The sequence below is a fragment of the Bos javanicus genome, chromosome 10, assembly GCF_032452875.1.
Source record: "Bos javanicus breed banteng chromosome 10, ARS-OSU_banteng_1.0, whole genome shotgun sequence".
Lineage (NCBI taxonomy): Eukaryota > Metazoa > Chordata > Mammalia > Artiodactyla > Bovidae > Bos > Bos javanicus.
The window spans coordinates 37,361,130-37,386,772 of record NC_083877.1 but is presented as its reverse complement, the minus strand read 5'-3'; the positions used below and the strand labels follow the sequence as shown (position 1 = coordinate 37,386,772).

At 43.8% G+C, this 25,643-nt stretch overlaps 1 protein-coding gene across 6 annotated transcripts in view; it reads right to left on the bottom strand.

The window, feature by feature from the left end:
* The window catches only part of CAPN3 (calpain 3), a 58,402-nt gene extending 34,942 nt beyond the window's left edge, over positions 1-23,460 (bottom strand). For all 6 annotated transcript variants that reach the window (XM_061430890.1, XM_061430892.1, XM_061430894.1 and 3 more), the window contains exon 1: positions 22,865-23,460. In XM_061430890.1, coding sequence (XP_061286874.1) covers positions 22,865-23,173 — 309 coding nt within the window. In that variant the 5' untranslated portion in view covers positions 23,174-23,460. The remainder of the gene's footprint in view (positions 1-22,864) is intronic.
* Positions 23,461-25,643: the final 2,183 nt, after the last annotated feature.

Here is a 25,643-nt window from a genome sequence, read left to right as displayed (position 1 = left end):
CTTGCCAACTGAGATGCTTGACTACTGAGTGTCCTGCCCCTCTTATAAGAGAACATATTATAGACTGACTCAAATAATGGAATTTTGGCTACATTTTTTAGCTGTCACAGGGGTAGCTTTCTCTCCTTGGGTCTACAGGTTCAGAAGCCTCGTCCCCCCATCTGCCACCAATTCCAGGGCTGACAACTTGGAAAGGCAGCAGCAGCTGCACTGCTTTCTCTCCCGTCTGCTTACAAGTCCAGGTATTTGAATGGAGTTACATTTTTTGCAATGGTAGAGATTCCCCAATATGCTACATTTACCTTCAATACTACCTCAGCTAAACTCAACAGACACTAATTGGACTTCTGAGTATGTACAGGGCTGGGGGATTGAAGGATATGATAAAAAGAGGAAATCATCCCTGCCTGCCCTCTGGGAAACCCCCAGCCTAGAGACCCTCAATTGTGTGTCCTCATGAGAGATGTCTGTTTGGTGAGGGTCAGTTAGCAAGCTTGTTGAGGATTAATTCATAGAATAGCTAGATTTGCCTAGATACCCTCCTCACTGCCCACTTTTCTGGAGTGTCTGAGACCTGTTTTTGTGGGTTAATATAAACAAAGGGTAAATCATGCTGGCTCTGTCACTTTAGCTTGGGGACCTAAGGCTTCTGGTCACTCCTTTGGCTATAATTTGGCATGAGACTGGATCTGTTAGTGATGGAGCCACAGCAATTAGCATCAGGTAACCATTTCCTCCATTTTTGAGTGCTGTGGTTTGCACAGTGTCTCCAAACATTTTTTTTATTGTATACCTCCATCATAAGAGCATTTTCCTGGTGGCTCGGATGGTAAAGAATCTGCTTGCAATGCAGGAGACCCAGGTTGGATCCCTGGGTTGGGAAGATCCCCTCGAGAAGGGCATGGCTACTCACTCCAGTATTCTTGCCTGGAGAATCCTATGGACAAAAGAGCCTGGCGGGCTACAGTCCATGCGGTTGCAAAGAGTCAGACACAACTGAGCAACTAACACTTTCACCTTCTTTCCATCATTGAAATGTTCTGAACACACAACTCTACAAAAGCATTTTTATTAGTTTTAAATTATCTGTGTGTATTATCCTAACATATAATGTGCATTATAAGATAAATAAAAACACGCATTTAAAAGGATGGGCTAATATAGATGTAGGTAGGGGACTTCTGGTTTCAGCTCCAACATGCAAAGGGCTTGGAAGTCATCACTCCCTTCCTTACCACAAGAAAAAGCCAAACACCTGAAAACCAGTGACTTTGCTTGGATCCATCAGAGAATTGAGGTTACAGGTCAACCCACTACACTGAAATAAAGATGCAAGTGAAACCAGAGAGTTATAGCCAAGATCTGTTTATCTGGGGCAGAAGCTGCCTAAGCCACCAACTGGGAGAAACACTGAAATGGTAACCTTGATGAATTTCTGGAAGCTGAGTGAGGACTAGCACAGAGTGAGAAACTTCTGGAGGCCACAGTCTTTAGAAGAACCCACCTCCCCCATACTTTCATGGTTTCTACCTCCAAAAATTCCACTAAGTTCTTGTGGTGAAAATTCAAGAAAGATCCTCCTACAGGGGAAAAGGCTTTTCCCGTCTTACCTATGTTGTTCAGTTCAGTTCAGTTCAGTCGCTCAGTCATGTCTGACTCTTTGCCACCAGACCATTCAGGTATGACCTAAATCAAATCCCTTGATTATACAGTGGAAGTGAGAAATAGATTTAAGGGACTAGATCTGATATATAGAGTGCCTGATGAACTATGGACAGAGGTTCGTGACATTGTACAGGAGACAGGGATCAAGACCATCCCCATGGAAAAGAAATGCAAAAAAGCAAAATGGCTGTCTGGGGAGGCCTTACAAATAGCTGTGAAAAGAAGAGACGTGAAAAGCAAAGGAGAAAAGGAAAGATATAAGCATGTGAATGTAGCTGCTGCTGCTGCTGCTAAGTTGCTTCAGTCATGTCCAACTCTGTGGGACCCCATAGACGGCAGCCCACCAGGCTCCTCCGTCCCTGGGATTCTCCAGGCAAGAACACTGGAATGGGTTGCCATTTCCTTCTCCAATGCAGGAAAGTGAAAAGTGAAAGTGAAGTCGCTCAGTCGTGTCCAACTCTTAGCGACCCCATGGACTGCAGCCTACCAGGCTCCTCCGTCCCTGGGATTCTCCAGGCAAGAACACTGAAGTGGGTTGCCATTTCCTTCTCCAATGCATGAAAGTGAAAAGTGAAAGTGAAGTCGTTCAGTCGTGTCTGGCTCTTAGCCACCCCATGGACTGCAGCCTACCAGGCTCCTCCGTCCATGGGATTTTCCAGGCAAGAGTACTGGAGTGGGGTGCCATTGCCTTCTCCAAAGAATAGCAAAAAGAGATAAGAAAGCCTTCCTCAGCGATCAATGCAAAGAAATAGAGGAAAACAACAGAATGCGAAAGACTAGAGATCTCTTCAAGAAAATTAGAGATACCAAGGGAACATTTCATGCAAAGATGGGCTCGATAAAGGATAGAAATGGTATGGACCTAACAGAAGCAGAAGATATTAAGAAGAGGTGGCAAGAATACACAGAAGAACTGTACAAAAAAAGATCTTCACGACCAAGATAATCACGATGGTGTGATCACTCACCTAGAGCCAGACTCCTGGAATGTGAAGTTAAGTGGGTCTTAGAAAGCATCACTACCTATGTTGGGGGAAGTATATTACTCCCACTCTAGCTCCCTCTAGTCTTTCTCACCAAAGAAGGGGAAAAAGCTATACCAGTGGAAAAACATGTGAAGGCCACAGCCCAGAGAGACAGGCCCATTAAAAGACAGAGCTTTAATCATTAGATTATAGAACACTTCCCCTCCCCCACTGTACTACCACATCAACAGGGCTCCAGTGAAATAACAGTGACTTACAGCTGAAAGAGCTGCAAGATGTAAGCTCGGATAAGTACTTAGGAAAGCCCAAAGTCAGCAGAGGAAACAAACCAAGGATATTAAAGGAATTTGAAGCTTCTGACATCTGCAGCTATAAGAAACAACCATAGCACAACCAGCCTCTAGCCGGCCTAACATAAATCCTCATGCCAGGGCTTTTCTAGTGGTCCAGTGATTAAGACTGCATTCCCAATGCTGGAGGGGCGGATGGGTTTGATCCCTGGCCAGGGAATTTCTGCACACCACTATGGTGTGACCAAAAAAAATTCACCTCATGCCAAAGGATTATTTATCTCAGTTCTTATTACCCAAAACAATGTCTACTTTCAGCCAAAAACCACAAGAGATGTCAAAAGCCAGGTAAAAGCAGTCTGAAAAGGTAAAGTGCCGGGGACCAGCCCCGGCTGATCCAGGGAATTCGAAGCGGGGACGGCGTTGGCGAGGATCAGGAAACAACTGCTTAATTAAACGTTTATTAAGGATATAAAGAGTGGTGAAATAAGGATAGCTCAGTGAAGAAATTCAGTGAAGAAAAGAGGCTGAATAAAATTCCAAAGCAGGGAATTTACGTCACCTACGAAGGCCACAGGCGTCCTCCCGTTCTCCCGAAGGAGAGGAGACACTGAGGCCTCCCCGGTCAGATCTTAGAAGCCCAGGCAAAATTAGTAGGCTTGACGAGCTTCCCTGCCTCAGAGGAAAAGTTCAGCTAGAAGGTGAAAGAAAGAATGACATGGGGAGACCAAATTCCGGTGAACAAGGCCCGCACTTTATTTTCCAAAGTAGTTTTTATACCTTAAGTTATGCATAGAGGATAATGGGGGAAGGGGTAGAGTCATGCAGTAAGCCAGGCTTTCTTCCTGCAAACATATCATATGCAAAAGTTTAGGTGATTTGCATCATCTTCTGCCCCGGAGGCCTTTTTCTCTAAAGGTGATTATTCTAAAGTCAGGCGCCAGCCTCCAAAAAGCATTAGATAAAGTTGCATTCCTACAGAGCAAAGGTGTGGTGGGCTATAACAAGAAAAAGAATTAACTCAAGGGTCCCAGGTTACAAACATTAAAGCTACTACTTACACCAATTATATTAATCAATACACTGCCAGGGACACAGCAGGTAAGGGATATGGAGACTTAGCAGCAAATATTGGCCCAACAAGTGAAAATCCCTTCACCAATACAATCTCTAATCAATCTTTTGACTGCTCAAAGGAATCTGTATTTAGACAGTTTAGAACATCTCATGCCTCTCACAGTTTGGAGGCTCTGAGCAATCACATGTGGCCGGAAAAACCTATTCAGGCAGGCTAGAGGACTTCCAAGGGAGTTTGTAGGTTGAAACACTGTCACACCCAGGAATTATTAACTGGAGCTGTAAGCTAACTCTTTTTCAGAGAGGTAGTGGGGGACAGCCCCCCGTAAAGTCAGAGGTGTAGGTGAAAGCACAAAGCAGAAAGTAGGCAGACTCTGGTTTTGGGGGTATATGCTCGAGAATTTCCAGGGGGACTCCTGAAGCTCGAACCCGCCTTTGCGTATGCCGAGCCTCCTTCCTCATGACCTTTGTCATGGGCGGAGTTCCTCACGCTGTGATAGAATTCCAGTTGAGCTATTCCAGATCCTGAAAGATGATGTTGTGGAAAGTGCTGCACTCAATATGCAATATGCACTCAATACGCAATATGCCGGCTCCCGGCAGTAAAGCAAACATCAGAACTAGATTCAGATATGACATAGATGTTGGAATTACCAAGTAGGGGATTTAAAATAATTATGACCAGTGTGTCAAAAGGTGCTAATGGAAGAAATAGACAGCATTCAAGAAAAGGTTGGTAATATAAGCAGAGCGATGGAAATCAAGAAAGAATCAAAAGGAAACGATAGAAATAAAAAATATTACAACATATATTTGATGGATCCATCAGTAGATTAGACAAAGACAAAGACAAAAAATCAGCGAGACTGAAGATAAGACAATAGGAATTTCCTAAAGTGACATGCAAAGAGAAGAATATAACAACAACAAACAGAGCAGAACATCCAAGAATGGTGGGACACTCAAAATGTGCAACACATGCATTATTGGAATACTGGAGGGAAAAAGAACAGAGCAGAAGAAATATTAGAAGTAATAATGCCCAAGAACTTTCCAAAATTAATGACAGATAACCAAATCACAGATCCAGGAAGCTCAAGGAACATCAAGCAACATAAATGCTGGCAAGATAAAACATAACTACACTTAGGCATATCATATTCAAACTGCAGATAACCAAAGATAAAGAAAAGATCTTGAAAGAAGCCAAGAGGGGGGAAATGCTCTACAGGAAAAGAGACAAGAATTATAGCAGACTTTTCTTCAGAAACCATGCAAGCAAGAAAGATCAGATTGAAATATTTAAATTGATACAAAAACCCATCAACCTAGCATTCTATATGCAGAACATTAATCTTTCAAAACTGAAGGACAGGGACTTCCCTGGTGGTCCAGTGGTTAAAAATGTGCCTTACAGTGGAGCGGATGTGGGTTTGATCTCTGGCTGTGAAACTAAGATCCCACATTCCACCGGGAAATTAAACCTGTGTTCTATAGCTAGAGAGAAACCTGTGCACCACAACAAAGATTCCATCTGCCACAATTAATGCCTGATGCAGCCAAAAATAAATGAATTTTTTAAAAACTGAAGGAGAAATAAAGGCTTTTCAGACAAATAGAACCACAGGGAATTCATTTCCAGAAGACTTGCCTTTCAAGGAAAGTTAAAAGAAGCTCCTCCAGGAGAAGGAAAATTATTTAGAACAGAAACCTGGACCTATATAAAAAAAGGAAAAGCATCAGAGAAGGTATAAATGAAGGTAAAATAAAGCTTTTATTTTTCTTATTCTTAATCTAAAGATAACTTTATTTAAAGTAATAAAAACAAAAACATGTTGAGTACTTATAGCATATGGTAAGTGAAATGCGTGTTAGTAATGTCTCGAGGGAAGGAAGGGAGAAATTGGGTATTTTCTATTATAAGGTACTGGCAGAAAGTGAAGAGGAACTAAAAACCCTCTTGATGAAAGTGAAAGAGGAGAGTGAAAAAGTTGGCTTAAAGCTCAACATTCAGAAAACAAAGATCATGGCATCTGGTCCCATCATTTCATGGGAAATAGACGGGGAAACAGTGGAAACAGTGTCAGATTTTATTTTTTTGGGCTCCAAAATCACTGCAGATGGTGACTGCAGCCATAAAATTAAAAGACCCTTACTCCTTGGAAGAAAAGTTATGACCAACCTAGATAGCATATTCAAAAGCAGAGACATTACTTTGCCAACAAAGGTCCGTCTAGTCAAGGCTATGGTTTTTCCAGTGGTCATGTATGGATGTGAGAGTTGGACTGTGAAGAAAGCTGAGCGCCAAAGAATTGATGCTTTTGAACTGTGGTGTTGGAGAAGACTCCTGAGAGTCCTTTGGACTGCAAGGAGATCCAACCAGTCCATTCTGAAGGAGATCAGCCCTGGGTGTTCTTTGGAGGGAATGATGCTGAAGCTGAAGCTCCAGTACTTTGGCCACCTCATGCGAAGAGTTTACTCATTGGAAAAGACTCTGATGCTGGGAGGGATTCGGGGCAGGAGAAGGGGATGACAGAGGATGAGATGGCTGGATGGCATCACCAACTTGATGGACGTGAATTTGAGTGAGCTCCGGGAGTTGGTGATGGACAGGGAGGCCTGGCATGCTGCGATTCATGGGGTCGCAAAGAGCTGGACACGACTGAGCGACTGAACTGAACTGAGACTGCATATATCGGAGAAGGCAATGGCAACCCACTCCAGTACTCTTGCCTGGAGAATCCCAGGGATGGGGGAGCCTGGTGGGCTGCTGTCTATGGGGTCGCACAGAGTTGGACATGACTGAAGTGACTTAGCAGCAGCAGCAGCAGCAGACTGCATATATGGACTTCCCAGTGGCTCAGATGGTAAAGAGCCAGCCTGCCATACAGGAGACCCAGGCTCAATCCTGTGTCAGGAAGATATCCTAGAGAAGAGAATAGCTACCCACTCCAGTATTCCTGCTGGAGAATTCCATGGATAGGGGAGCCTGGAGGGCTACAGTCTATGGGGTCGCAAGGCGAATACACATTTCTGCTCTCAATATCACATGGAAGAGTCACTAAGACCACACTCTGGGCTATAAAACACACTTTGACAAATTTCAAAGAATATAAAACATACAAAGTATGTTTTCAGATGACAGTGGAATGAAAATAGAAAGCAATAATGAAATAACTGAAAAACCCCAAATTATTTGGAAATTAAATGACACAATTCTAAATAACACACAAGTTAAAGAAGAAGTTCCAGGAGAAGTTACAAATTATTTTGAACTAAATAAAAATATAACATCAAAATTTGTGGAATGCAGTGAAACCAGGGCTCAGAGGGAAATCTACAATATTAAATGTATATATTAGAGAAGAAAAAAGATCTGATATCAATACCAATATTCTACCTTAGGACACTAGAGAAAGAAAAAAATTTAAGTGCAAAGCAAATAGAAAAAAAGAATAGGAGCAGAATCAATGAAACGGAAAATAGCAAAACAATAGAAAGAATAAAGCCAAAAACTGGTTCTTGAAAAAGTCAATAATATTAATAAACCTCTAGCCGTGCTAACCAAGGGAAAAAAAGGGAAGACACAAATTACCAATATCAAAAATGAACAGATCACTACTACTAATCCCATGGACATTAAAAGGATAATAAAGGAATACTACAGATAACTCTATGACCACAGGAACTGGTAACTTAGATAAAACATACTAATTTCATGGAAGACACAAACTATCAAAACATGTGCAAGGACAAATAGATTATCTGAATATGGCTATACCTGTTAAAAAGTTTTGTTCAATGATTAATGACCCTCCAAAAAAGAAAGCACCAGATCCAGATAATTTTCTTGGTGAATTCTATCAAACATTCAAGGAAGAAATGATACCAATTCTCTACAATACCCCGCAGAAAAATAGAAGCAGAGAGAACACTTCATAACTCATTCTATGAGGCCAATATTACCCTAATACTCAAATCAGAAAATGACGTTGCAAAGTAAAACTACAGACCAATATCTCTTATGAAAATAAAATCAAATCCTCAAAAAAATTAGTAACTCAAAAACAACAAATTATAAATGAAATTATACACTACAGACAAGTGGGATTTATTCCACGTATGCAAGACTGGTTCAACATTTGAAAATCAATCATCACAATAGGCTAAGAAGAAAAATCAATGATCATATCAATTGATACACAAAAACCATTTGACAAAATTCAATACCCATTCATGACAAAAACTCTTAGGACCAGAGGGGAATGTCCTCAAGCTGGTAAAGAAAATGTACCTTTTTTTAGAGACCTACAATTATCATCATATTTAATGTTGAGAAATGAGATGCTTTCTCCTTCAGATTAGGGACAAGTCAAAATGTCTCCTATTACCACTCTTTTTTTTTCTTTTTAAAACATTTATTTTTTTGATTCAAGGATAATTGCTTTACAGAATTTTGTGTTTTGCCAAATATGAATCAGCCATAGTCCTCTTACCACTCTTACTCAACATCATATTGAAAGTCCTGGCTAATGCAATAAAACAAGAAAAGGAAATTTATAAAGATTGGAAAGGAAGAAATAAACTCCTCATTCACAGATGATGTAACTGTCTATGGAGAAAATCCTAAACAAATAACAAAAAGAAAAACACATTTCTGGAACTAATAAGAAAATATAGCACAGTTGATGGATAAAAAGTTAGTATATAAAAGTCATACACACACAAAGAGAAATATTTTGGTATGAGTCACCATGAACTCATGTTTCACTTATTATGAATACAGTCAGTTAAATACAGAAATATAGATACGTCTGGGATGAGCCCTGGGACTCTGCATTTTAAACTGGCATCCCAGGTGATTCTGACACAGGTAGTCCAAAGACCACAGTTTGAGAAGCACAGAGTAGCGGAATACAGTTGAAACAAATGGGCTCTTCAGTTGCCGGGCTATAAGGCATCCTTGAGCAAACTGCCGAGAAGGCAGTGGCGCCCCACTCCAGTACTCTTGCCTGGAAAATCCCGTGGACGGAGGAGCCTGGTAGGCTGCAGTTCATGGGGTCGCTAAGAGTCGGACACGACTGAGCGACTTCACTTTCACTTTTCACTTTCCTGCGTTGGAGAAGGAAATGGCAACCCACTCCAGTGTTCTTGCCTGGAGAACCCCAGGGATGGGGGAGCCTGGTGGGCTGCCATCTATGGGGTCGCACAGAGTCGAACACGACTGAAGTGACTTAGCAGCACCAGCAGCAGAGCAAACTGCTTTTCCCAGTAAGGAGTGTGGCAGGTCAGCATGGACCTTTTTATTTAAACAGAAGTGACATATCACTAATGAACCAGCCTTAGGCAAACAGTTAAGAAGACAAGTCTCCAGCCTCCTGCAGCCTCCTATTCCACAACTTTTCACCACCTTCCATGGAACTCCTTTTGTAACTATGAGCCCTAATTCTGTTCACCACTCCACTTTCCCACCCCAGAATACCTGCTCTAGAGAAGAGATGTGATAATGATTCCTTACTGTTTTACTATGACTTTAAGTCAGTGCATTAGTTCTCTCAAAAATATTTACAGTCTCAGGCATTTATAAAGTATTAAATAGTCTTTAGTTCAGGAATAGAAAATAACAGCTCCAGTTTCAGGAGGAAGCAGGAAAGTATTTGGGAGCAGGAGTATGTTAATAAGCCACTTGGTCAGATCCAGGATCTTTGGTCTCAGGCTCTGGACCACTTGATCTCCTGTCCCCAGGAGCTGTCCCTCCTATCCCTACCTTTGGCCTTTTCCACGCGATGGCCTTCATCTTGGTTTTCTGGCTCAGCTCATGGGAGCCCAGGGATTGGATGCCTGCTGGGAACACACGGTCTTCAAAGAGGCACTTCTGAGCCAGGCACCGTTGTCTGAGAACAACAAAATCCTGCCCCTCATACTTGATGGGCTGTGTGGCAGTGCCCTCTCCGTTTCTCCTGTCCCTCTCACGGATCACACGGTCACAGAAGAATCCTGGCAGCAGGTAGGGCATGATGACCGCTCAGGGAGTGGAGCTGGGCCTTTGCTGTGGCCTCTTTCCTGCTGCGCCCTTGGTCCAGGCCTAATCCTCCCGTGAATGGGCCGGAGCCTATATAGCTCCTCCACCCTCAGCAGCGCAATGCAAATGAACACAGCCCAGAGAAAGGCCGTGGTCAGAGTCAGCAGCTTTGGCTGGAGGCCCCTAAGCCCACGGTCAAGGGGCAACGCCATGCCAGTCAGACAGGGAGCCGGCAAGGGGAGCAAGAGAGCCAGGGACGGCCCCAGGACAGGCCACAAGGCCTACAGACCTTCAGGCCACCTCCATCAGCCTTGCTGGGATTCTTTCTTTAAAAAGAGAAAATATAGTTACAGAGAGGCTTACCCTGCCTCAGCAAAAGGCATTCAGGCCTTTAACACTGGCGGCCAATGGGATATAGCATGGGGCCTTCGAAACATGCTGTATACACTAATCCTATACAGGCTGCTGAATGCATAGGAGGAATCTGCTCCGGGCCATTGTCTGAGGTTAATGAAGCCTTCATTCTCCTGATGTCCCTGCCCCATCCCCCCAAAGACCTTGACTGACCATTTCAGGACTCGAATCTGTGAGAGGAGCCTAGAGGGTAGGTAGCTTGACCTCGAATGAAAGTCCCTGTGAAAGTGGGTTCCAGTGGCTGTGAACTGACACACACTGTTCCGAGTTCAAGACCTTTGAGGCAGAGAACGTGGTGGGCCCGGAAGGAGGATAAATGTGTGTCAGAATTATATTCACAAGAAATCTCGGCTTTTTCCACATTTCACCATGCTCAAATGGGCAGTTCGAGTGTGTGTACAAGGAGCTGGCCCGGGGAGAAACTCCGTTCTGGCAGCCTGTCCATCAGGAGGACGCGTCTCCCTGTCCGTTTGTGCGGGCTCATCAGTCTTCATCTACTACGTGTTTCTCAGTGTGTGGTCTTTGGACTACCTACATCAGAATCACCTGGGATGCCAGTTAAGAGTGCAGATTCCCAGGGCTTACCCCAGACCTAAGGATTCAGATCCTCTTGGAAGGGGTCAGGGAGATTCTATGTTCACTAGTGTTTGAAACTATGGTATTAGTTTTACAGGATACTATAATAGCTCGAAATAATTTTTTAAACTTATTATTTTTAAGTTTATTGTTATTACTTTTTATTTTTGTCCATGCTCAGCAGCATGTGGGATCTTAATTCCCTGACCACAGATCAAAACTGTGCCCCCTGCAGTGTGGAAGCCTGAAGACCTAATCCTGAACTGCCTGGGAATTTCCTCAAAATACTTTTTGAGGTCAGTATTTTTTTTTAAGAAATAATTTTATTTTTATTTGGTTTATACATGAATAAAGTTTTTAAAAAATCAAACAAAAGTTATCTAGAGGAAGAGCAATCTCTTGCCCCACAAATCCCTCACCTCAGAGGCAGCCACTTTTAATTCTTTTAACTACTTTTTCCTGGTATTTACCTCTATATTTTTAAATAATATGCTTGTACTATTACTTTTTAATTTACTATCTTTAGAAAGTATCAATAGAGTTCCTACTTGGGGGAATGAAGTTTAAGTTTCTCACATTATGCTCTGCCCATTGTCTTCCCAAAATAACATCATAAATTTTAGAGAAATTAAAAATCAGTATTTACTTTAGTATAATTGGGTAAATATTTTCCTCTTAGCTAATTTCAAAATTCAGACTTGAAGAAAGTAGGGAAAACCACTAAACCATTCAGGTATGATCTAAGTCAAATCCCTTACGATTATACAGTGGAAGTGACAAATAAACGCACAGGATTAGATCTGATAGAGTGCCTGAAGAACTAAGGACGGAGGTTCATAACATTGTACAGAAGGTGGTGATCAAAACCATCCCAAAGAAAAAGAAATGCAAAAGGCAAAATGGTTTTCTGAGAAGAGACAACAAATAGCTGAGAAGAAAAGAGACGTGAAAGGCAAAGGAGAAAAGGAAAGATATACCCATCTGAATGCAAAGTTTCAAAGAATAGCAAGGAGAGAGAAAAAAAGCCTTCTTCAGTAAACAATACAAAGAAATAGAGGAAAACGATAGGATGGGAAAGACTAGAGATCTCTTCAAGAAAATTAGAGATACCAAGGGAACATTTCATGCAAAGATGGGCACAATAAAGGACAGAAATGGTATGGACCTAACAGAAGAAGATATTAAGAAGTGGTGGCAAGAATACACAGAAGAACTATACAAAAAAAGATCTTCATGACTCAGATAACCACAATGGTGTGATCACTCATCTAGAGCCAGACATCCTGGAATGCAAAGTCATGTGGGCCTTAGAAGCATCACTACAAAGGTGTCCATAGTGGATGCAGCCTCAAATTAAAATATGCTTGCTCCTTGGAAGAAAAGCTATGACCAACCTAGACAGCATATTAAAAAGCAGAGACATTACTTTGCTAACAAAGGTTTGTCTATTCAAAGCTATGGTTTTTCCAGTAGTCATGTGTGGATGTGAGACTTGGACCATAAAGAAAGCTGAGCACCAAAGAACTGATGCTTCTGAAATGTAGTGTTGGAGAAGACTCTTGAGAGTCCCTTGGACTACAAGGAGGTCAAACCAGTTAATCCTAAAGGAAATCAGCCCTGAATATTCATTGAAAGGACTGATGCTGAAGTTGGCTACCTGATGTGAAGAACTGACTCCTTAGAAAAGACCCTAATGCTGGGAAAGACTGAAGGCAGGAGGAGAAGGGGACAACAGAGAATCAGATGGTTAGATGGCATCACTGACTCAATGGACATGAGTCTGAGCAAGCTCCAGGAATTGGTGATGGACAGGGAAACCTGGTGTGCTGCCGTCCATATTGTCCAAAAAAATTGGACATGACTGAGCAACCAAACAACAACAAAAACAATAAAGACAACAAATGCTCAAGAACTACATGAGTTATGAACAATTCTCTTCCTTGTTCATAATCAACAAAATGCGTCTTCTCATACATTTCTTGGCTATTTCTGTCTCTGTCCCTCCCATTTGCAGCATAATACTGCTGAGTTATTTCAGCTTATTCCTCCTATGATGTCTAGAGTCCTGTCCGTATTATGACTTCTGGGAAAAGCTGCTGTCTTATGGGATATAATGGGAAGCAGTCCTGAAAGTTATTTATAGGATTGTCACTTTCAATGAAACTCATGGCCCCCATCTGCACTCCAGGATGGCACTGTGATGACTGATTTTCTGCTTATAGAGAGGGCTGACTCTCAATTGGGTATCTCATTTTGACTTTCAATTACCGTCATCAGTACTTCTTGATTCATTATGCTAAGCAAGTCATATACAGTATCTCATTTAATTCTTACAACAACTCTAAGAAAGTAGGAACTTTGATTTTCTTTTCACAGGTGAGGAAATCAAGCCCTGGGAAAGGTCAGTAACTTACTTGCCTGAGGTCACACTGGTAAGAGGTGGAGCTGGGATATGAATGAAGTTTCTTTGACTCGAAAGCATGTGCACTCCCTTTGCTGCCTATCCCGATAGTAATTGCTGGCTTACCTTGAGCACCTACTTGGACTTTATGGATACTGGCTCAGAACAGCCATTTGATTAGAGTATCACTATCTGCATTATAGAAAAGAAACTAAAAGCTTGGAAACTTTATGTGACTTGCTAGGGACAGAGTCAGGGTTCCGACCAGGTCTGTTTGCTTCTAAACCCATCTGACTTAACCATTCTGCACCATGTCCCCAGCGCTTCCTCTTTGTGGCTAGTCCAGTGATGCAACTTCTCTCTAAACTGTCTGACAGGTGATGACACTAAAACAGATTACAAGAAGACCTCCTCCCAGCCAGGTTCACTGGAAAGATACTAATCCTGAGAGAAGCAGCTGCACAGGGACAGAGCGCTCACTGCACACAGCCTCAGCGTCCCTATGACTCTGCATCTTTCCTCTCTTCTCACACTGGAATGGAGTAAATTTATTTCGTGCCAAACTAGGATTTCTTCCTTTCAGAATTGAGTAACTCAGGTCATGTGACTCCCCCCCCCCCCCCACTCCCCCACTCCTCAGTAAGGAAGTCACACAGGGTACAGTGTTAATTTTAGCAGTGATGGGCAGTGGCAGCAGTCATTAGAGCAAGAGACCTACAGTGTCCCCACAGGTTGTCAGAAAGCTTCCAAATCCGGGGTGCTGATGTAAAGGGCAAGCCCTGGGTCCTAGGAAGTCAACGGTCAGCTGTGTTCTACATTTCACTCCTTTTTTTCAACTCCAGTTCAGACTAAAAGGAACCAGGCTCCTTAAAGAAATGATTCATTCCAGGTTCTAGAGCAAGAATGTCCAAGACGAGCCTGGGACTTTTTGTTGTGGCCAGAAAACAAGGAAGCAGTTGAAGATGAATGGTGTCATGTCAAGTGATAACAGGCAACACTGTCTGAAGATGGGACAATTTGAACATCAAAAAGAATAACAACTGCAATGGATTAAAATATGTTGCAGTGTTTCCTATTGATCACACTGTTCATAGGGTATTATTTCAAGCTGTGATCCTCAGGAATAGGGAGAACATAGGAAGAGAGTTGATTCTCATTATTATTCATGGTAGTTAGGTTCTATAAACTCACTGTGAATGTTCAGTTAATGAATATGGATGGAAGATGGAAATACAGTATTAGATTCCTGGGAGTCTCTGATCACAAGATTTTCATCAACCCATCAATATACAACCTTATTTTATGTGTATTTCTGTTTAAAGACACCTTATTTAATATGTGTTATTAATTCATTAACATTGAACTGACAGCACCATAGCTCATGCCTGAATGAAGCTTATCTAATACACGTATTTTCTCCTTAAGGCACATCACAGCCTTCTTGCACTTTAGAACACTAAATAGTACTTTGGCACAGCACGTTGGGGGGCATTTTAAAAGAGAAATCAGCAATAAAAAGTACTGAAATGTGACCAAATGTAACACCAAACAAACTATGAGAAGGACTCTTGTTTACAGTCTGAGAGCTGAAACTAGCAGGCAGAGGGTCACCTTGTCTGACTTCAGTTAGGAACGTGTATGGAGGGAGACAAATTTTTCACTGCCCTACACATGTCAGCAAATGACTGAAGGAGCCTTATGGATATTGACTTAGGGGTTACAAATAAATTTCAATGAGTAGGTGAATTCACAAATAAAGAAGTCCTAAGGGTCAACTAATCCTGGATCACAGCATTAACATCTCCAGGGAGGGAAAAACCACTTCCTTTAGAGTCAGAGGAATGGCGATTTGATCTGAAGCAACTAAAGGAAGGATGGCATTATTCACAAATAGGGAGAATTACAATATAGAGGAAACCAGATGACTCTGTTTCACTGTCTGCTGGGTCAGAGCTGGATATAATGTGCTAAAATTGTGGCCGGAAAAGTTCTGGCTGGAAATAAGCATGAACTTTCAGACTGTGAAAGGTTAATGCAGGAAGGAGATGGGGACTTCGTTTTGCCTTCAAAACCTTAACATCAGGAAAGGAGCCCCTCTATCTGGAGTGGTGGAAAGCAGTAGTTTCCAAACATTTTCAATTCTACGATTTATAATGAGTTTTTTATAGCAGTTTTTATACTCCTGTATAATATATACTATATATTCCTGGTGCTCTGGGGGTATACAGTACACTTCTAAAAGTTCTATCGTGATTATTTAAATCTGAAGTTTGGATGAAAATGGTAAAGAAGTGTCAGCTTTTTAAAAAAAGTAGAATGCTTCCCAGGTGTGAGCTGAGGCCTCATGGTTCCTTGGAGATCTTGAACCCCCATTCACAGCCTCTGAGAGGCCCTCCTTGCCCCCACTTGCTTCTTCATGCTTCTCTCCTTTCCCCATTCCTGTGCTTTCCACATTCTGATTTGCGGGTGTGCTGGCCCAATCCGGCCTGTGAAAATCTAAACACTAACTTCCATCCTTTACTGAGGAAAGTCACATACTTGCCTCTAGCATTTCACAAGCTCATCAATAAAGGGATCTTTGAGGTTCAGGTCAAGGGGGGTCTGACCCTGGCAGGTGAAGCCTCCTACCTTGTTGCTTCCCCCACCCCATTTTGGTTTCTGTTCTAGCTCTCCTTTCTCTTGTAAGTAAATCAGCATTTTTTTTTTCTTTTTCTCTCCCAGAAAACAACCATGTCCAGCTATCTTCCTGTGATTACAAGAATCTTCCTACATTTTCCTTGGGTGTTTTCCTCTTGAAGAGAGAAGCTGAAGATTCCACCATGCTGAGGATTGACATATAAAAGCACATTTGGATAAACATGTATAAAATATCAAAGATAATTTTGTGGTAATAAGACCTAACCTGGAGAATGTAATGATTTATTTTAGTTTCGTTTTTGACTGTTCCATGCAGCATATGGGATTTTAGTTCCCCAACCAGGGATTGAACCCTTGCCCCCCTGCATTGGAAGCGTGGATCCGTAACTAGTGGACCACAGTTCATAGCATTCTCCAGGCCAGAATACTGGAGTGGGTAGCCTTTCCCTTCTCCAGGGGATCTTCCCAGCCCAGGGATCAAACCCAGGTCTCCCACATTGCCGGAGGATTCTTTACCAGCTGAACTACCAGGGAAGCCCACTAGACCACCAGGGAAGTCCTATTTTATTTTAAAATTTTGTCTGGTGTAACAACTTGGGACAGGGAGAAGTTAGTTCTGCCTGGATAGTGGGGACTTGGGAAGGGGCAGGGGACCAGGTCAGACAGACAGCAGCAAAGTCCAGCTTCAGGGGTTGGATTCAGGCTGATAGGAGGCCAGGAGAAAGAAATGGTTTGGGAAGAGGAGTATGAAGGGGATGGCAGAACTCTGAGTTTAGGAGAAAAGGGGTCTTATTTGTCTTATTTCTCCATTCTAAAGGCACTTTTTCCCCCCTCATATTTTAATATTCCTGAAATTGTTACACATCTTACATTAGAAACTTCCTTCAATTGCATTCAGCTGGGTGGTGATTGTGACCTTCCAGGGATACCCTCTGATAAGATCAAGAAAGTACCAGCATCAGAATCTTCTAGACTTGGTGAAAGACAGTTCATGATAAATTACAGCATGGAAAACTTATCTAAACTCTATCCTTAAAAAGAGTGTAATTCAAGAAATTTCCAGGTTTGGAACTATAAAGAGACAAAGTTGCCTGTTCAGAGTACAAAGGGACTTCTGTCTGTCTGGGAAAGAAGTTTCCTCAGGTCTAGGCAGAGGGAACTAGCTGACCCAAGGAAGCAGAAGAGCAAGGCTGACAGCCAGGTTAGAATAACAGGGCAAAGCACAACTAGATATGGGCTGTAATAATAATAACAGGTTAGAGGGAAGGCATACACTAGAGACAGGTGGGTGAAGCTGAGACCCAGCTCTGAACTGGCAAAGGGTCGGGCCCTGAATGGATGGCATGGGAACAGGACGTGAGAGGAAAAGGTAATTGGACAGCCTATGGCTAGAGGCCCAGCTACTGCCAGCAAATTATAGAACACTAGATCTGGAGATCAGGAAAAGGTGGTTAATTTCCCCAACTCCCAAGAGCCAGTGAAAACAAAGAAAGCTGAGCAGAAAGTGGCTCAGGGAAAATGCAGAGTCCCAGCTGTCAGCCCTAGGAGCTTAGAGGGCAGAGGAGGAAAGGAAAACAGATTTCCTAGGGGAAGAGCTGAAGGGATGAATTAGAGGTGGCTGTATATCAACAAGGGGTTCCCTGGTGGCTCAGACGGTAAAGAATCTGCCTGCCAAGCAGGAGACACAGATTTGATCCCTGGGTTGGGGAGATACCCTGGAAAAGGAAATGGCAACCCACTCAATATTCTTGCCTGGGAAGTCCCATGGATAGAGGAGCCTGGTGGGCTTCAGTCCATGGGGTCTCAAAAAGTCAGACTCGAAGAGTAACTGCAGAGTAATAGCAGTATGTCAATGATGCAGTTTTGACCTCAGCTGTGAATGGGAGGCCCAAATACACTATAACCACTCCTGGCAGAGCCAAGAGACACTGAGACTGAATCCATCAAGTGCAGTTTAACCTGAAGTCTGACTTAACCTGGCTCCCAAATAGAGTTGACCCCTCCTTCTCTGGGATCCAGGTTAGGGTGGGGCTGGAATGAGACAGAATTTACTGAAAGGAAACTCTGTCTAGGGTCAGAGACAAGGGAGGCTCAGGAACATGTTGCCAGTCCCTGTTGCTGGAGGCCTTAGTGAGCTGAGCTGACTTGGAGGGTCTGCACCACACGGAACCCCTGTGCCCTAAGCCACAAGAGGATGTGAGTCAACTTGCCTATGGAGGGAAGGGCAGAGGCACCAGGAAGGGAGATGCTGCTTCCCAAGGGAGAATTCCCTCATAGGCCTCGGGGTCACTGTGGAGTGATTTGGGGATCCCACATTCCCAAGGGTAAGGAGGACACCAAATGCACAGGTCTTGCAGCTGGCCCCTCACGCCTCTCCCCTCCAAAAGCAAAAGGGGTTTAAGTTGTCCCTGATTTTAACAGTGATTGCAGGAGAGTGTGGAGAAATAACGTGGAATGCACAAGGCAAAAGCAGATGGGGAAATGGGAACATTTGCTCGCCTCCTTAGTCCCGAGGTTGTTAGAGCCAGTCGCTGAGTGAGCAGCCATGTTCCCCAGGGCATTGTGATCCCCCATTATGTGGTCACCTTCACATTCCCATGATGCACTCACATTTCACAATCAAACGCACTTTTGTATTTGATGGGGGATGATTGGAATTGCCCAAAAGGACAAGCAGTTACCTGCCCACAGGAGATGGTTCACACATAAATCCTCACAGTAGTCAGACCACTTCATTTAGATCAGGGACAAAGTACTCAAATACATTACCGTGACTAGTATCTTGTTGCTCGAGACACAGATGAAGCTGGAAAGATGTTTCTGGCATTGCCCTTTTTAGAGGCTGCACATCTAGTCATATTGGGAGCATTTTAAGTCCATGGGCACTCCCCCACGTGCCAGGCACCTGTAAGTCTTTGGTATGGATTAATGCAATCTTCACAACAATGTTGTGAGATGGGTCCTTTTATTAGGATTATTCCTCATTTTCTGATGGGGGAACTTGTGACAGGCAAAGAGAAGAGTACGTGGTCAAGATTACCCAAGTGTTATGTATCAGAATCTGACCTCAGGTCAGGACTGGGCTCTTAGCCACTCTGCCATTCTACCTCTAGCTCACAGGGGCTGCTGCTTCCAGGGCCCCAAACCCCTTAGACACTGCCCAATTCCTTTTGTGGCTTGTGGAGAACCCAGTAAATGACACCCCACTTCTGTGCCTGAGTTTTGAACCAATGGATAAATGAGACAAATGTGTAAGGCAGGTGGGAGTCGAAAATGCTACATATATTGTTCATAAGTCTGATCTTGGCTTCTAAAGCCCACTTAGATAGATTTTGTTGCTAAGAGTTGAGTTTCCATAGCCAGAATGCCTGGGAACAATAATAGTACTCACCTCTCCGGGTTGTTGTGAAGATAAAATCAGTTAACATGTGGAAGCACTTAGAATAGTTATCGTTGTGTTGAGTTCTTAGGGTTAATTGTGATCATACTATTTGCCAGTATGTATGAGTCTCAGGGAGTCTGAGGACTCCCCTCAGGGACCTGCCTTTGGGAAACTTGCCACAAGGAACAGCAGGTAGCTTGTTCCCAGGAGGAAAAAGAAAGGAAAATGTTGGGCTTCACAGGTCGTGTTCTCTTTACGAACCCACCCTCCCCGCTTGCCCCACCCCAGGGGAGGAGAGAGGCCAGGAATGTTGTATGACCGCAGCCCCCACAGCGTGGAATGGAACACGGGTTTCACCCCACACCTGTCCCCAGTGATGCTGGGCAAGAGTCATCAGTCTCCCAGAAGCCCTTTCTAGAACCACTCTTCTCTGCCCGGGGGTTTGTCATCAAGAAAATTTGGCTTAACAATTGGGAAGTGGTGTAAGGTTTGGTTGCTTTCTGATCGTAGAAATAGATGCTGTAAGTAAAGTGTGAAGGAATCAGATTGTTTGGTTTGGAGACTCAATGTGTGATGCTGTCTATTAGAGGGGGAAAGGCAGTGAGGCTGTGCCTGGTGCGGGTGAGGAGAGATCGCAGGAGGGTGCGTGGCCTGTGTCTCTCTTCCTTTAAGTGGAAAAGGTTGATGTTCAGCCATTTATCTTAACTAGAATCATAGTTTGTCATGAGGAATTCTCCCTTTATCATCATCATCACCACCTGATTGTAATAAGCAATACTTGATTGTGAATAAAAATTCAGATTGGTGTTGACTGACTCTGTGCTTTTGATAGTAAAAGCAAGAAGGGCCTCTCATAGGATATAGTCCTCTTTTCAGACTGTATGAGCCTGACAAAGGTCACTACATCTATGAGATGCACGGAAAACTATGTCTCCAAGAAGTGCTTTACATTTCAGAAAGTTCGAGTCAACGCAGTAGTTCAGTCTCAATCTCGTTGCTGTGTGACTGTAGATAAGTCATATGCCCTTTCTGGACCTTAATCACATCACCTGTAGGTGAAGGGGCTGGATGGACCACATCTCCAAGATATTCCAAGGCTTACCATCTCTAATTCTGTATTCTAGCTTATACCAATGAACCCAAGAGGCAGCGTTCCCCAAAACTTAACCTCAGAGGAAATAGGGACATTTTAACAGAGAGTGGGCTTTGCTATCTGGACCTTTAGAGACAATACAAAGTTCTGGACTTGGAGGGGTGGTGGTGGTGGGAGCACAATTTAGGACAAGGCTTCTCATGGCCTTCCTTTCACACTGACAATGACAGTTTGTTTCGGGACCCATCTAGGGCCTAGAGCATAACAGACCCATTTAAAGCATGTTTATTAATGTGTAGGTCTAAGTTTTAAGGCTAAAATCCACCAACAATTTCACTAAAAGCAGTATTTGTAAGTTTTTTTAGGTTTTGTCTCTGCAGTCCTGTTAGAAAAGGCTTTTAGGAATGATTAGGTTAGAACACAGGACTGTCCCCTCTCAGAGGTCAGTGCTCTGTGATGTGGGCTTTCATTGACCACCAGCAGCTGAGTGCCTACTGCGGGCCAGGTGCTTTGCTGGGTGAGGGGCTCCGAAGAGGAATGAGAATGCTCCCCCTGTCAGCTGATGGGAAAGGCCGTGAGAAAGCTGGAAGTGATACCTGAGCGAGGTATAAGGTATATACCCTTTCACAGGTATATACCCTTTCACAGCGAGGGTAAGGAAGAACAAAGCAGATAAAAACAAGAAGGGCATGGCAGGCAGACAGCAGGAGCAAAGGCTGAGAGGTATGAGAAGACTTGGGACAACAGAGCAGCTATGTGTGTCAGGGTCCAGGGGAGAGGGTGAAGGAGAGATGGACAGGGAGGCCGGGCTGGCTGGAGGAGAGGCAATCCCCCAGGTAGGGAGTTTGATCTCAAGGCCTGTGGGCGGGGGTAGGGAGAGCGGTGTGGTTGAAGGTATTTCAGCAGGGATGTGATGTGTCCCTGTGCCCTGGCAGCAGGGCAGTGACTGGGTTGGGGAATGAAGTCCTTTCCAATTCTCTCTTCTAAACCGAGGGCCCTCAAGACAGTCATGGACCTGACCACAGAACCGGTAGGTGGGGAGTGGGGCCCTTGTGGAACACACAGCGTGAAGGCAGGGTTGCTGGCTATTTCATCTCAGGTTAAAATGAAACACATGGCTCATGAATAGCACCGGGCCCCAGTGCTTCTTTTTAGTTTGCCAGTGGCCATGTGGTTCCGAAATACAGAGCCCTGGAAAGAGGAGAGTGGCAGCGAAGATTACTTTTTCAAGCACAAAATGTTAGGATTAGAAGAAGCCCCAGCCATCATTTGTCCTCACCTTCTGTATGAGGAAATAAAGACACACTACAGCGAGGTTTATCCAGTTTAACCTGATGAAGCTAAAAAACAGCACTCAGATAACATGAGTTCCTCAGGAGGGGCTCTCTCTCTCTCTGGCCTAGGTTAACTCTCCTTGCCTTCTGATCCCATGGCACCCTGAACGTTGTCTCCTGAAATTCATCTGTCTTGTTCAAAGCATGTCTTGCCCTCAGGACTCTTGGCTGCAGGTGGGCAGGAATTTTTGTTTTTCTTATTTACACTGACTCCTCAGTTGCTTGCCTGGCTTCTGGCTCTAGAAGACATTCAAAAACATTTATTGAATTAAAGAAAGGGTCATGCCAGAGGTGTGATCAGAGAAGGAAGCCTGGGAAATGTGACTTGCCTTCTGGTAGATCGCTATACATGGAAGCCAGAGGCTGGAACAGCCGTTAAGAAAAGGTTTTCATCCAGGCTGTCATGCGTGTCCTGAATAGGCTTTGCTGTGGTGTGTCTTTATTTCCTCATTCAGGAGGTGAGGACAAATGATGGCTAGGTCTTCTTCTAATCCTAACATTTTGTGCTCGAAAAAGTAGTCTTCGCTGCCACTTTCCTCTTTTCAGGACTGTATTTCAGAAAAACATGGCCACTGGCAAACTAAAATGAACATCACAATTTTCACCCTCCCATGAGAGAGTGAAAAAAATCTTATTAAGATGCAGCCACTCAACAGAGAGTAGATCTGGACTCCTCTCCAGGTCAGAATTTTGGAAGTTGTTTGGATATTCTAGTTTGGAATTTGTTCTGGGAAAGGAATATTTCCTTTTTATAGGGTGAATTAAATTGAGTTCCAATTGCTTTTGTAAAAAAACAAAGATTTTTTTCAGAAAGAGAGCAAGGAGTGAGAATGAGCCCTCCTCCCCTGAGGACAGAGCCCCATGGAGCTGCTCCAGGATCCTCCACCCAGTGCCCTGTGCCTCCCTGAGCTGTGCTGTGGGGAGGTGCTGAGTAGGAGGTTTTCTCTGAGGGAAAAAAACCCAAGCAGCAAGCAGTCAGCTACTCACCGGAGGTCTCTTCCAGACGAACTGGATGGGGAACTTCTGGCTGTAAAACAGGGAGGTCTCGTCCGGTGGGAACTCAGGATCCACAAAAAGAACCTTCTTTTCCAGACATTTCTTGTGAAGCTGCTCGAATGTCTTCTCTTTCACCCCAATAATGGGAAAATTGCGGCTGATGATGGCTGAGTAGATGCCACTTGGGTTTCCACCCCCTGCCTCGGTGCCCTTGTCCTGGGCTGCCTGGGCGATGGGCCCTGGGGACATGGGCTCAGCCCCTGTCCGTGGGGCCACAGAGGCGCTAATGACGGTCGGCATGGCAGGCAAATTTGGAAAGAAAAGGTTTTTAAAGACAGCAAGATTCAGCTACCTTTAAGGAAAGGAAGCAACTGCAAAGGGGAAGTTCCAGTGATTCTGTCATCAGAAAGAAAAATGTCCACATCCAATTCGAAGTTTAAAACCCATCAGAAGGTCGTCCAGCTTAAAAACTGAGCTGTGGTCCGGAAGCCATCAGTTTTCCTGAGGAAGGAGCACTAAAGGATTTCTGCAGCAGTTTTTACCTGGGGGGCTCCAACCAGCAGCATACATAACAGAGGGAGAGAAAGAGAGTGAGGGTTATGTTTCAGTGGCCCAAAGAAGCTTGAGCCAGGAAGACCAAAAATAGACATGAAGAAAGATCATGAGTATGAGAGCAATAGAGAGGGTAGTGGTGCAGCTAGCCTGCGTGATAGAGAGAGAAGGACCTGGTCAGGGATGTCCCTGTGTTGCCATGAAGTGCTGATGTTATCAGGAAATGAAAGGGGAATATTTGAGTACGTTGAAACTGAAAATTAGCCAAGAATGGCAGATGCAGTATTGAATCAGCGGACTACCAAACTATTGGCCACCAGATTAATGGAGAACAAGATTGAGAAAAGCTAGCGAGTGTGGATGTGAAATACTGAATTCTAGGAGAATATTCTAAGCATTTTTAAGAACACGGTTTTTACTTTTGAAAATTCTAGGATATCAGAACATTATTTGACTTGATTTGGTATCTCTTCTAGAATGTTCTGATGTCAGCGTTCAGTGAAACCGTCTGGGTGGAAAAGGCCACTCAGCAGAGTTCTCAGCTGAGAAAATCCCTGTCTCTTCTTGACCTAGGCATCACTTGTCTCTCCCTACCTCTCCAAATCAACACTGGAACCAGATCCTTTACAAAAAGTGCACCTGAGCACAGCATATTCAGGCATGCCACATTAGGCATCTGAGTCAGAAGTCGGAATTGGATACTGAGCCAGGCTGGCTGTCAAGTCCTGGCATGTGATACCTAAAGAGGTGGCTTCAGGCACAAGTGGCTCTGGGGAAGGGAACTGCCTGCCTGGCCTCCACCTTGTCTTCTGCTCATGGTAGCTGCTACCCAGGTTGTAAGGAGATGGCCACATTCCAAGTGTGGCTGAGTGGAATCTAGTCCCAGACTGCAGTCCCACCTGTCCCCATGTGACCACGTCATCAGCCCAAGGCTAGAGGCTATGAGAGAAGTGGGGAAGTGATAGCTGGAATAGGGAGAATTACCAGGCTCATGATCACCAGGGTTGCAGTTTTGAGGAGCCCTAGGTTTGGAGTTACAGCTTGTAGGAACCATAAGCTCATTCTCCCATCCCTCCAAGGAAAAGCCCAAGGGTCTTTACTGCTACTCTTGAAGAGTAGAGCAGAGGAGGGAGCATGTGAAGCTGATGTCTGGGTTCACAGTTTAGGCTTTCTGCTCTCTTGCTGTGCCTGTGCAGCTGTAGGTGGAGTGTGTGTGTTAGTCGCTCAGTCATGTCCGTCTCTGTGACCCTATGGACTGTAGCACGCCAGCCTCCTCTGTCTGTGGGATTTTCCAGGGAAGAATACTGGGGTTGGTTGTCATTCCCTTCTCCATGATTAAGTAGGTTACTTCTTCCTTTCATCTGATGTCTCAGTCTTCTTGCCTATAAAATGGGTATAATGGTAGTCATTCTGTTATTGACTTGTTGTAAAAATTAAGCAAATTGTGTAAAACATTTAAAATAGTGCCAGGATTGTCTTAAGCACATAATAAATGTTGTTATTGTGTCAACTTAAAAAAAATGCACAATGTGAGAGTTGCAAGTTAAGTTTTTATTTGGGCAAAATGAGGCCTAAAGCTGGAGAGACATCACTTCAGATAGCTCTGAGACACTGCTCCAAAGAGGCAGGGAGGGTCAGTATATATGTGATTTTGGAAGGGAGAATACATGCAATCAAGCGCATATTTTTCTAGAAGGTTTATGCTAGTCTCATAAAGCTTTTGCTAGTCATGAGGAACAGTCGTTACCATGAAGGGTTTTAGTGCTTTTCTAGATATGAAGAGATATGAGAATTGGGCTCATAAAATTGGCTCCTGAACATATCTAGCTATCTGAAGACCTGTTCTGCTAGTTTCCCTCCTCCCCCAATGGAGCACAGTGCTTTATTTCTGCTCTCCACCCTGAACTCCTTTCATGGCGTGTTGAACGTCAGCAGCTGCAATAGCGCATGGTTTAAACCTTGTAGATGGCAAGTGTCCGTGGCAAGTGCCAGTTTGTAGTTGACAATTGTTAGAGATGAACCAAAGTTAATACTATTTTGGGGTTAAACCAGGTTGAATGACATTGGTACAAATCAGCTTTCACTTTATGAGCATCTACTGAACATCTTCCATGTGTACAGTGAGTGTGTCTGCCCAGGACTGTGTGGTCACAGTCTCCAATCAGAGGTGTGGTGTGCCTACCTGCCTGCACTAAAAGAGCCTCCAAAAAGACTGACT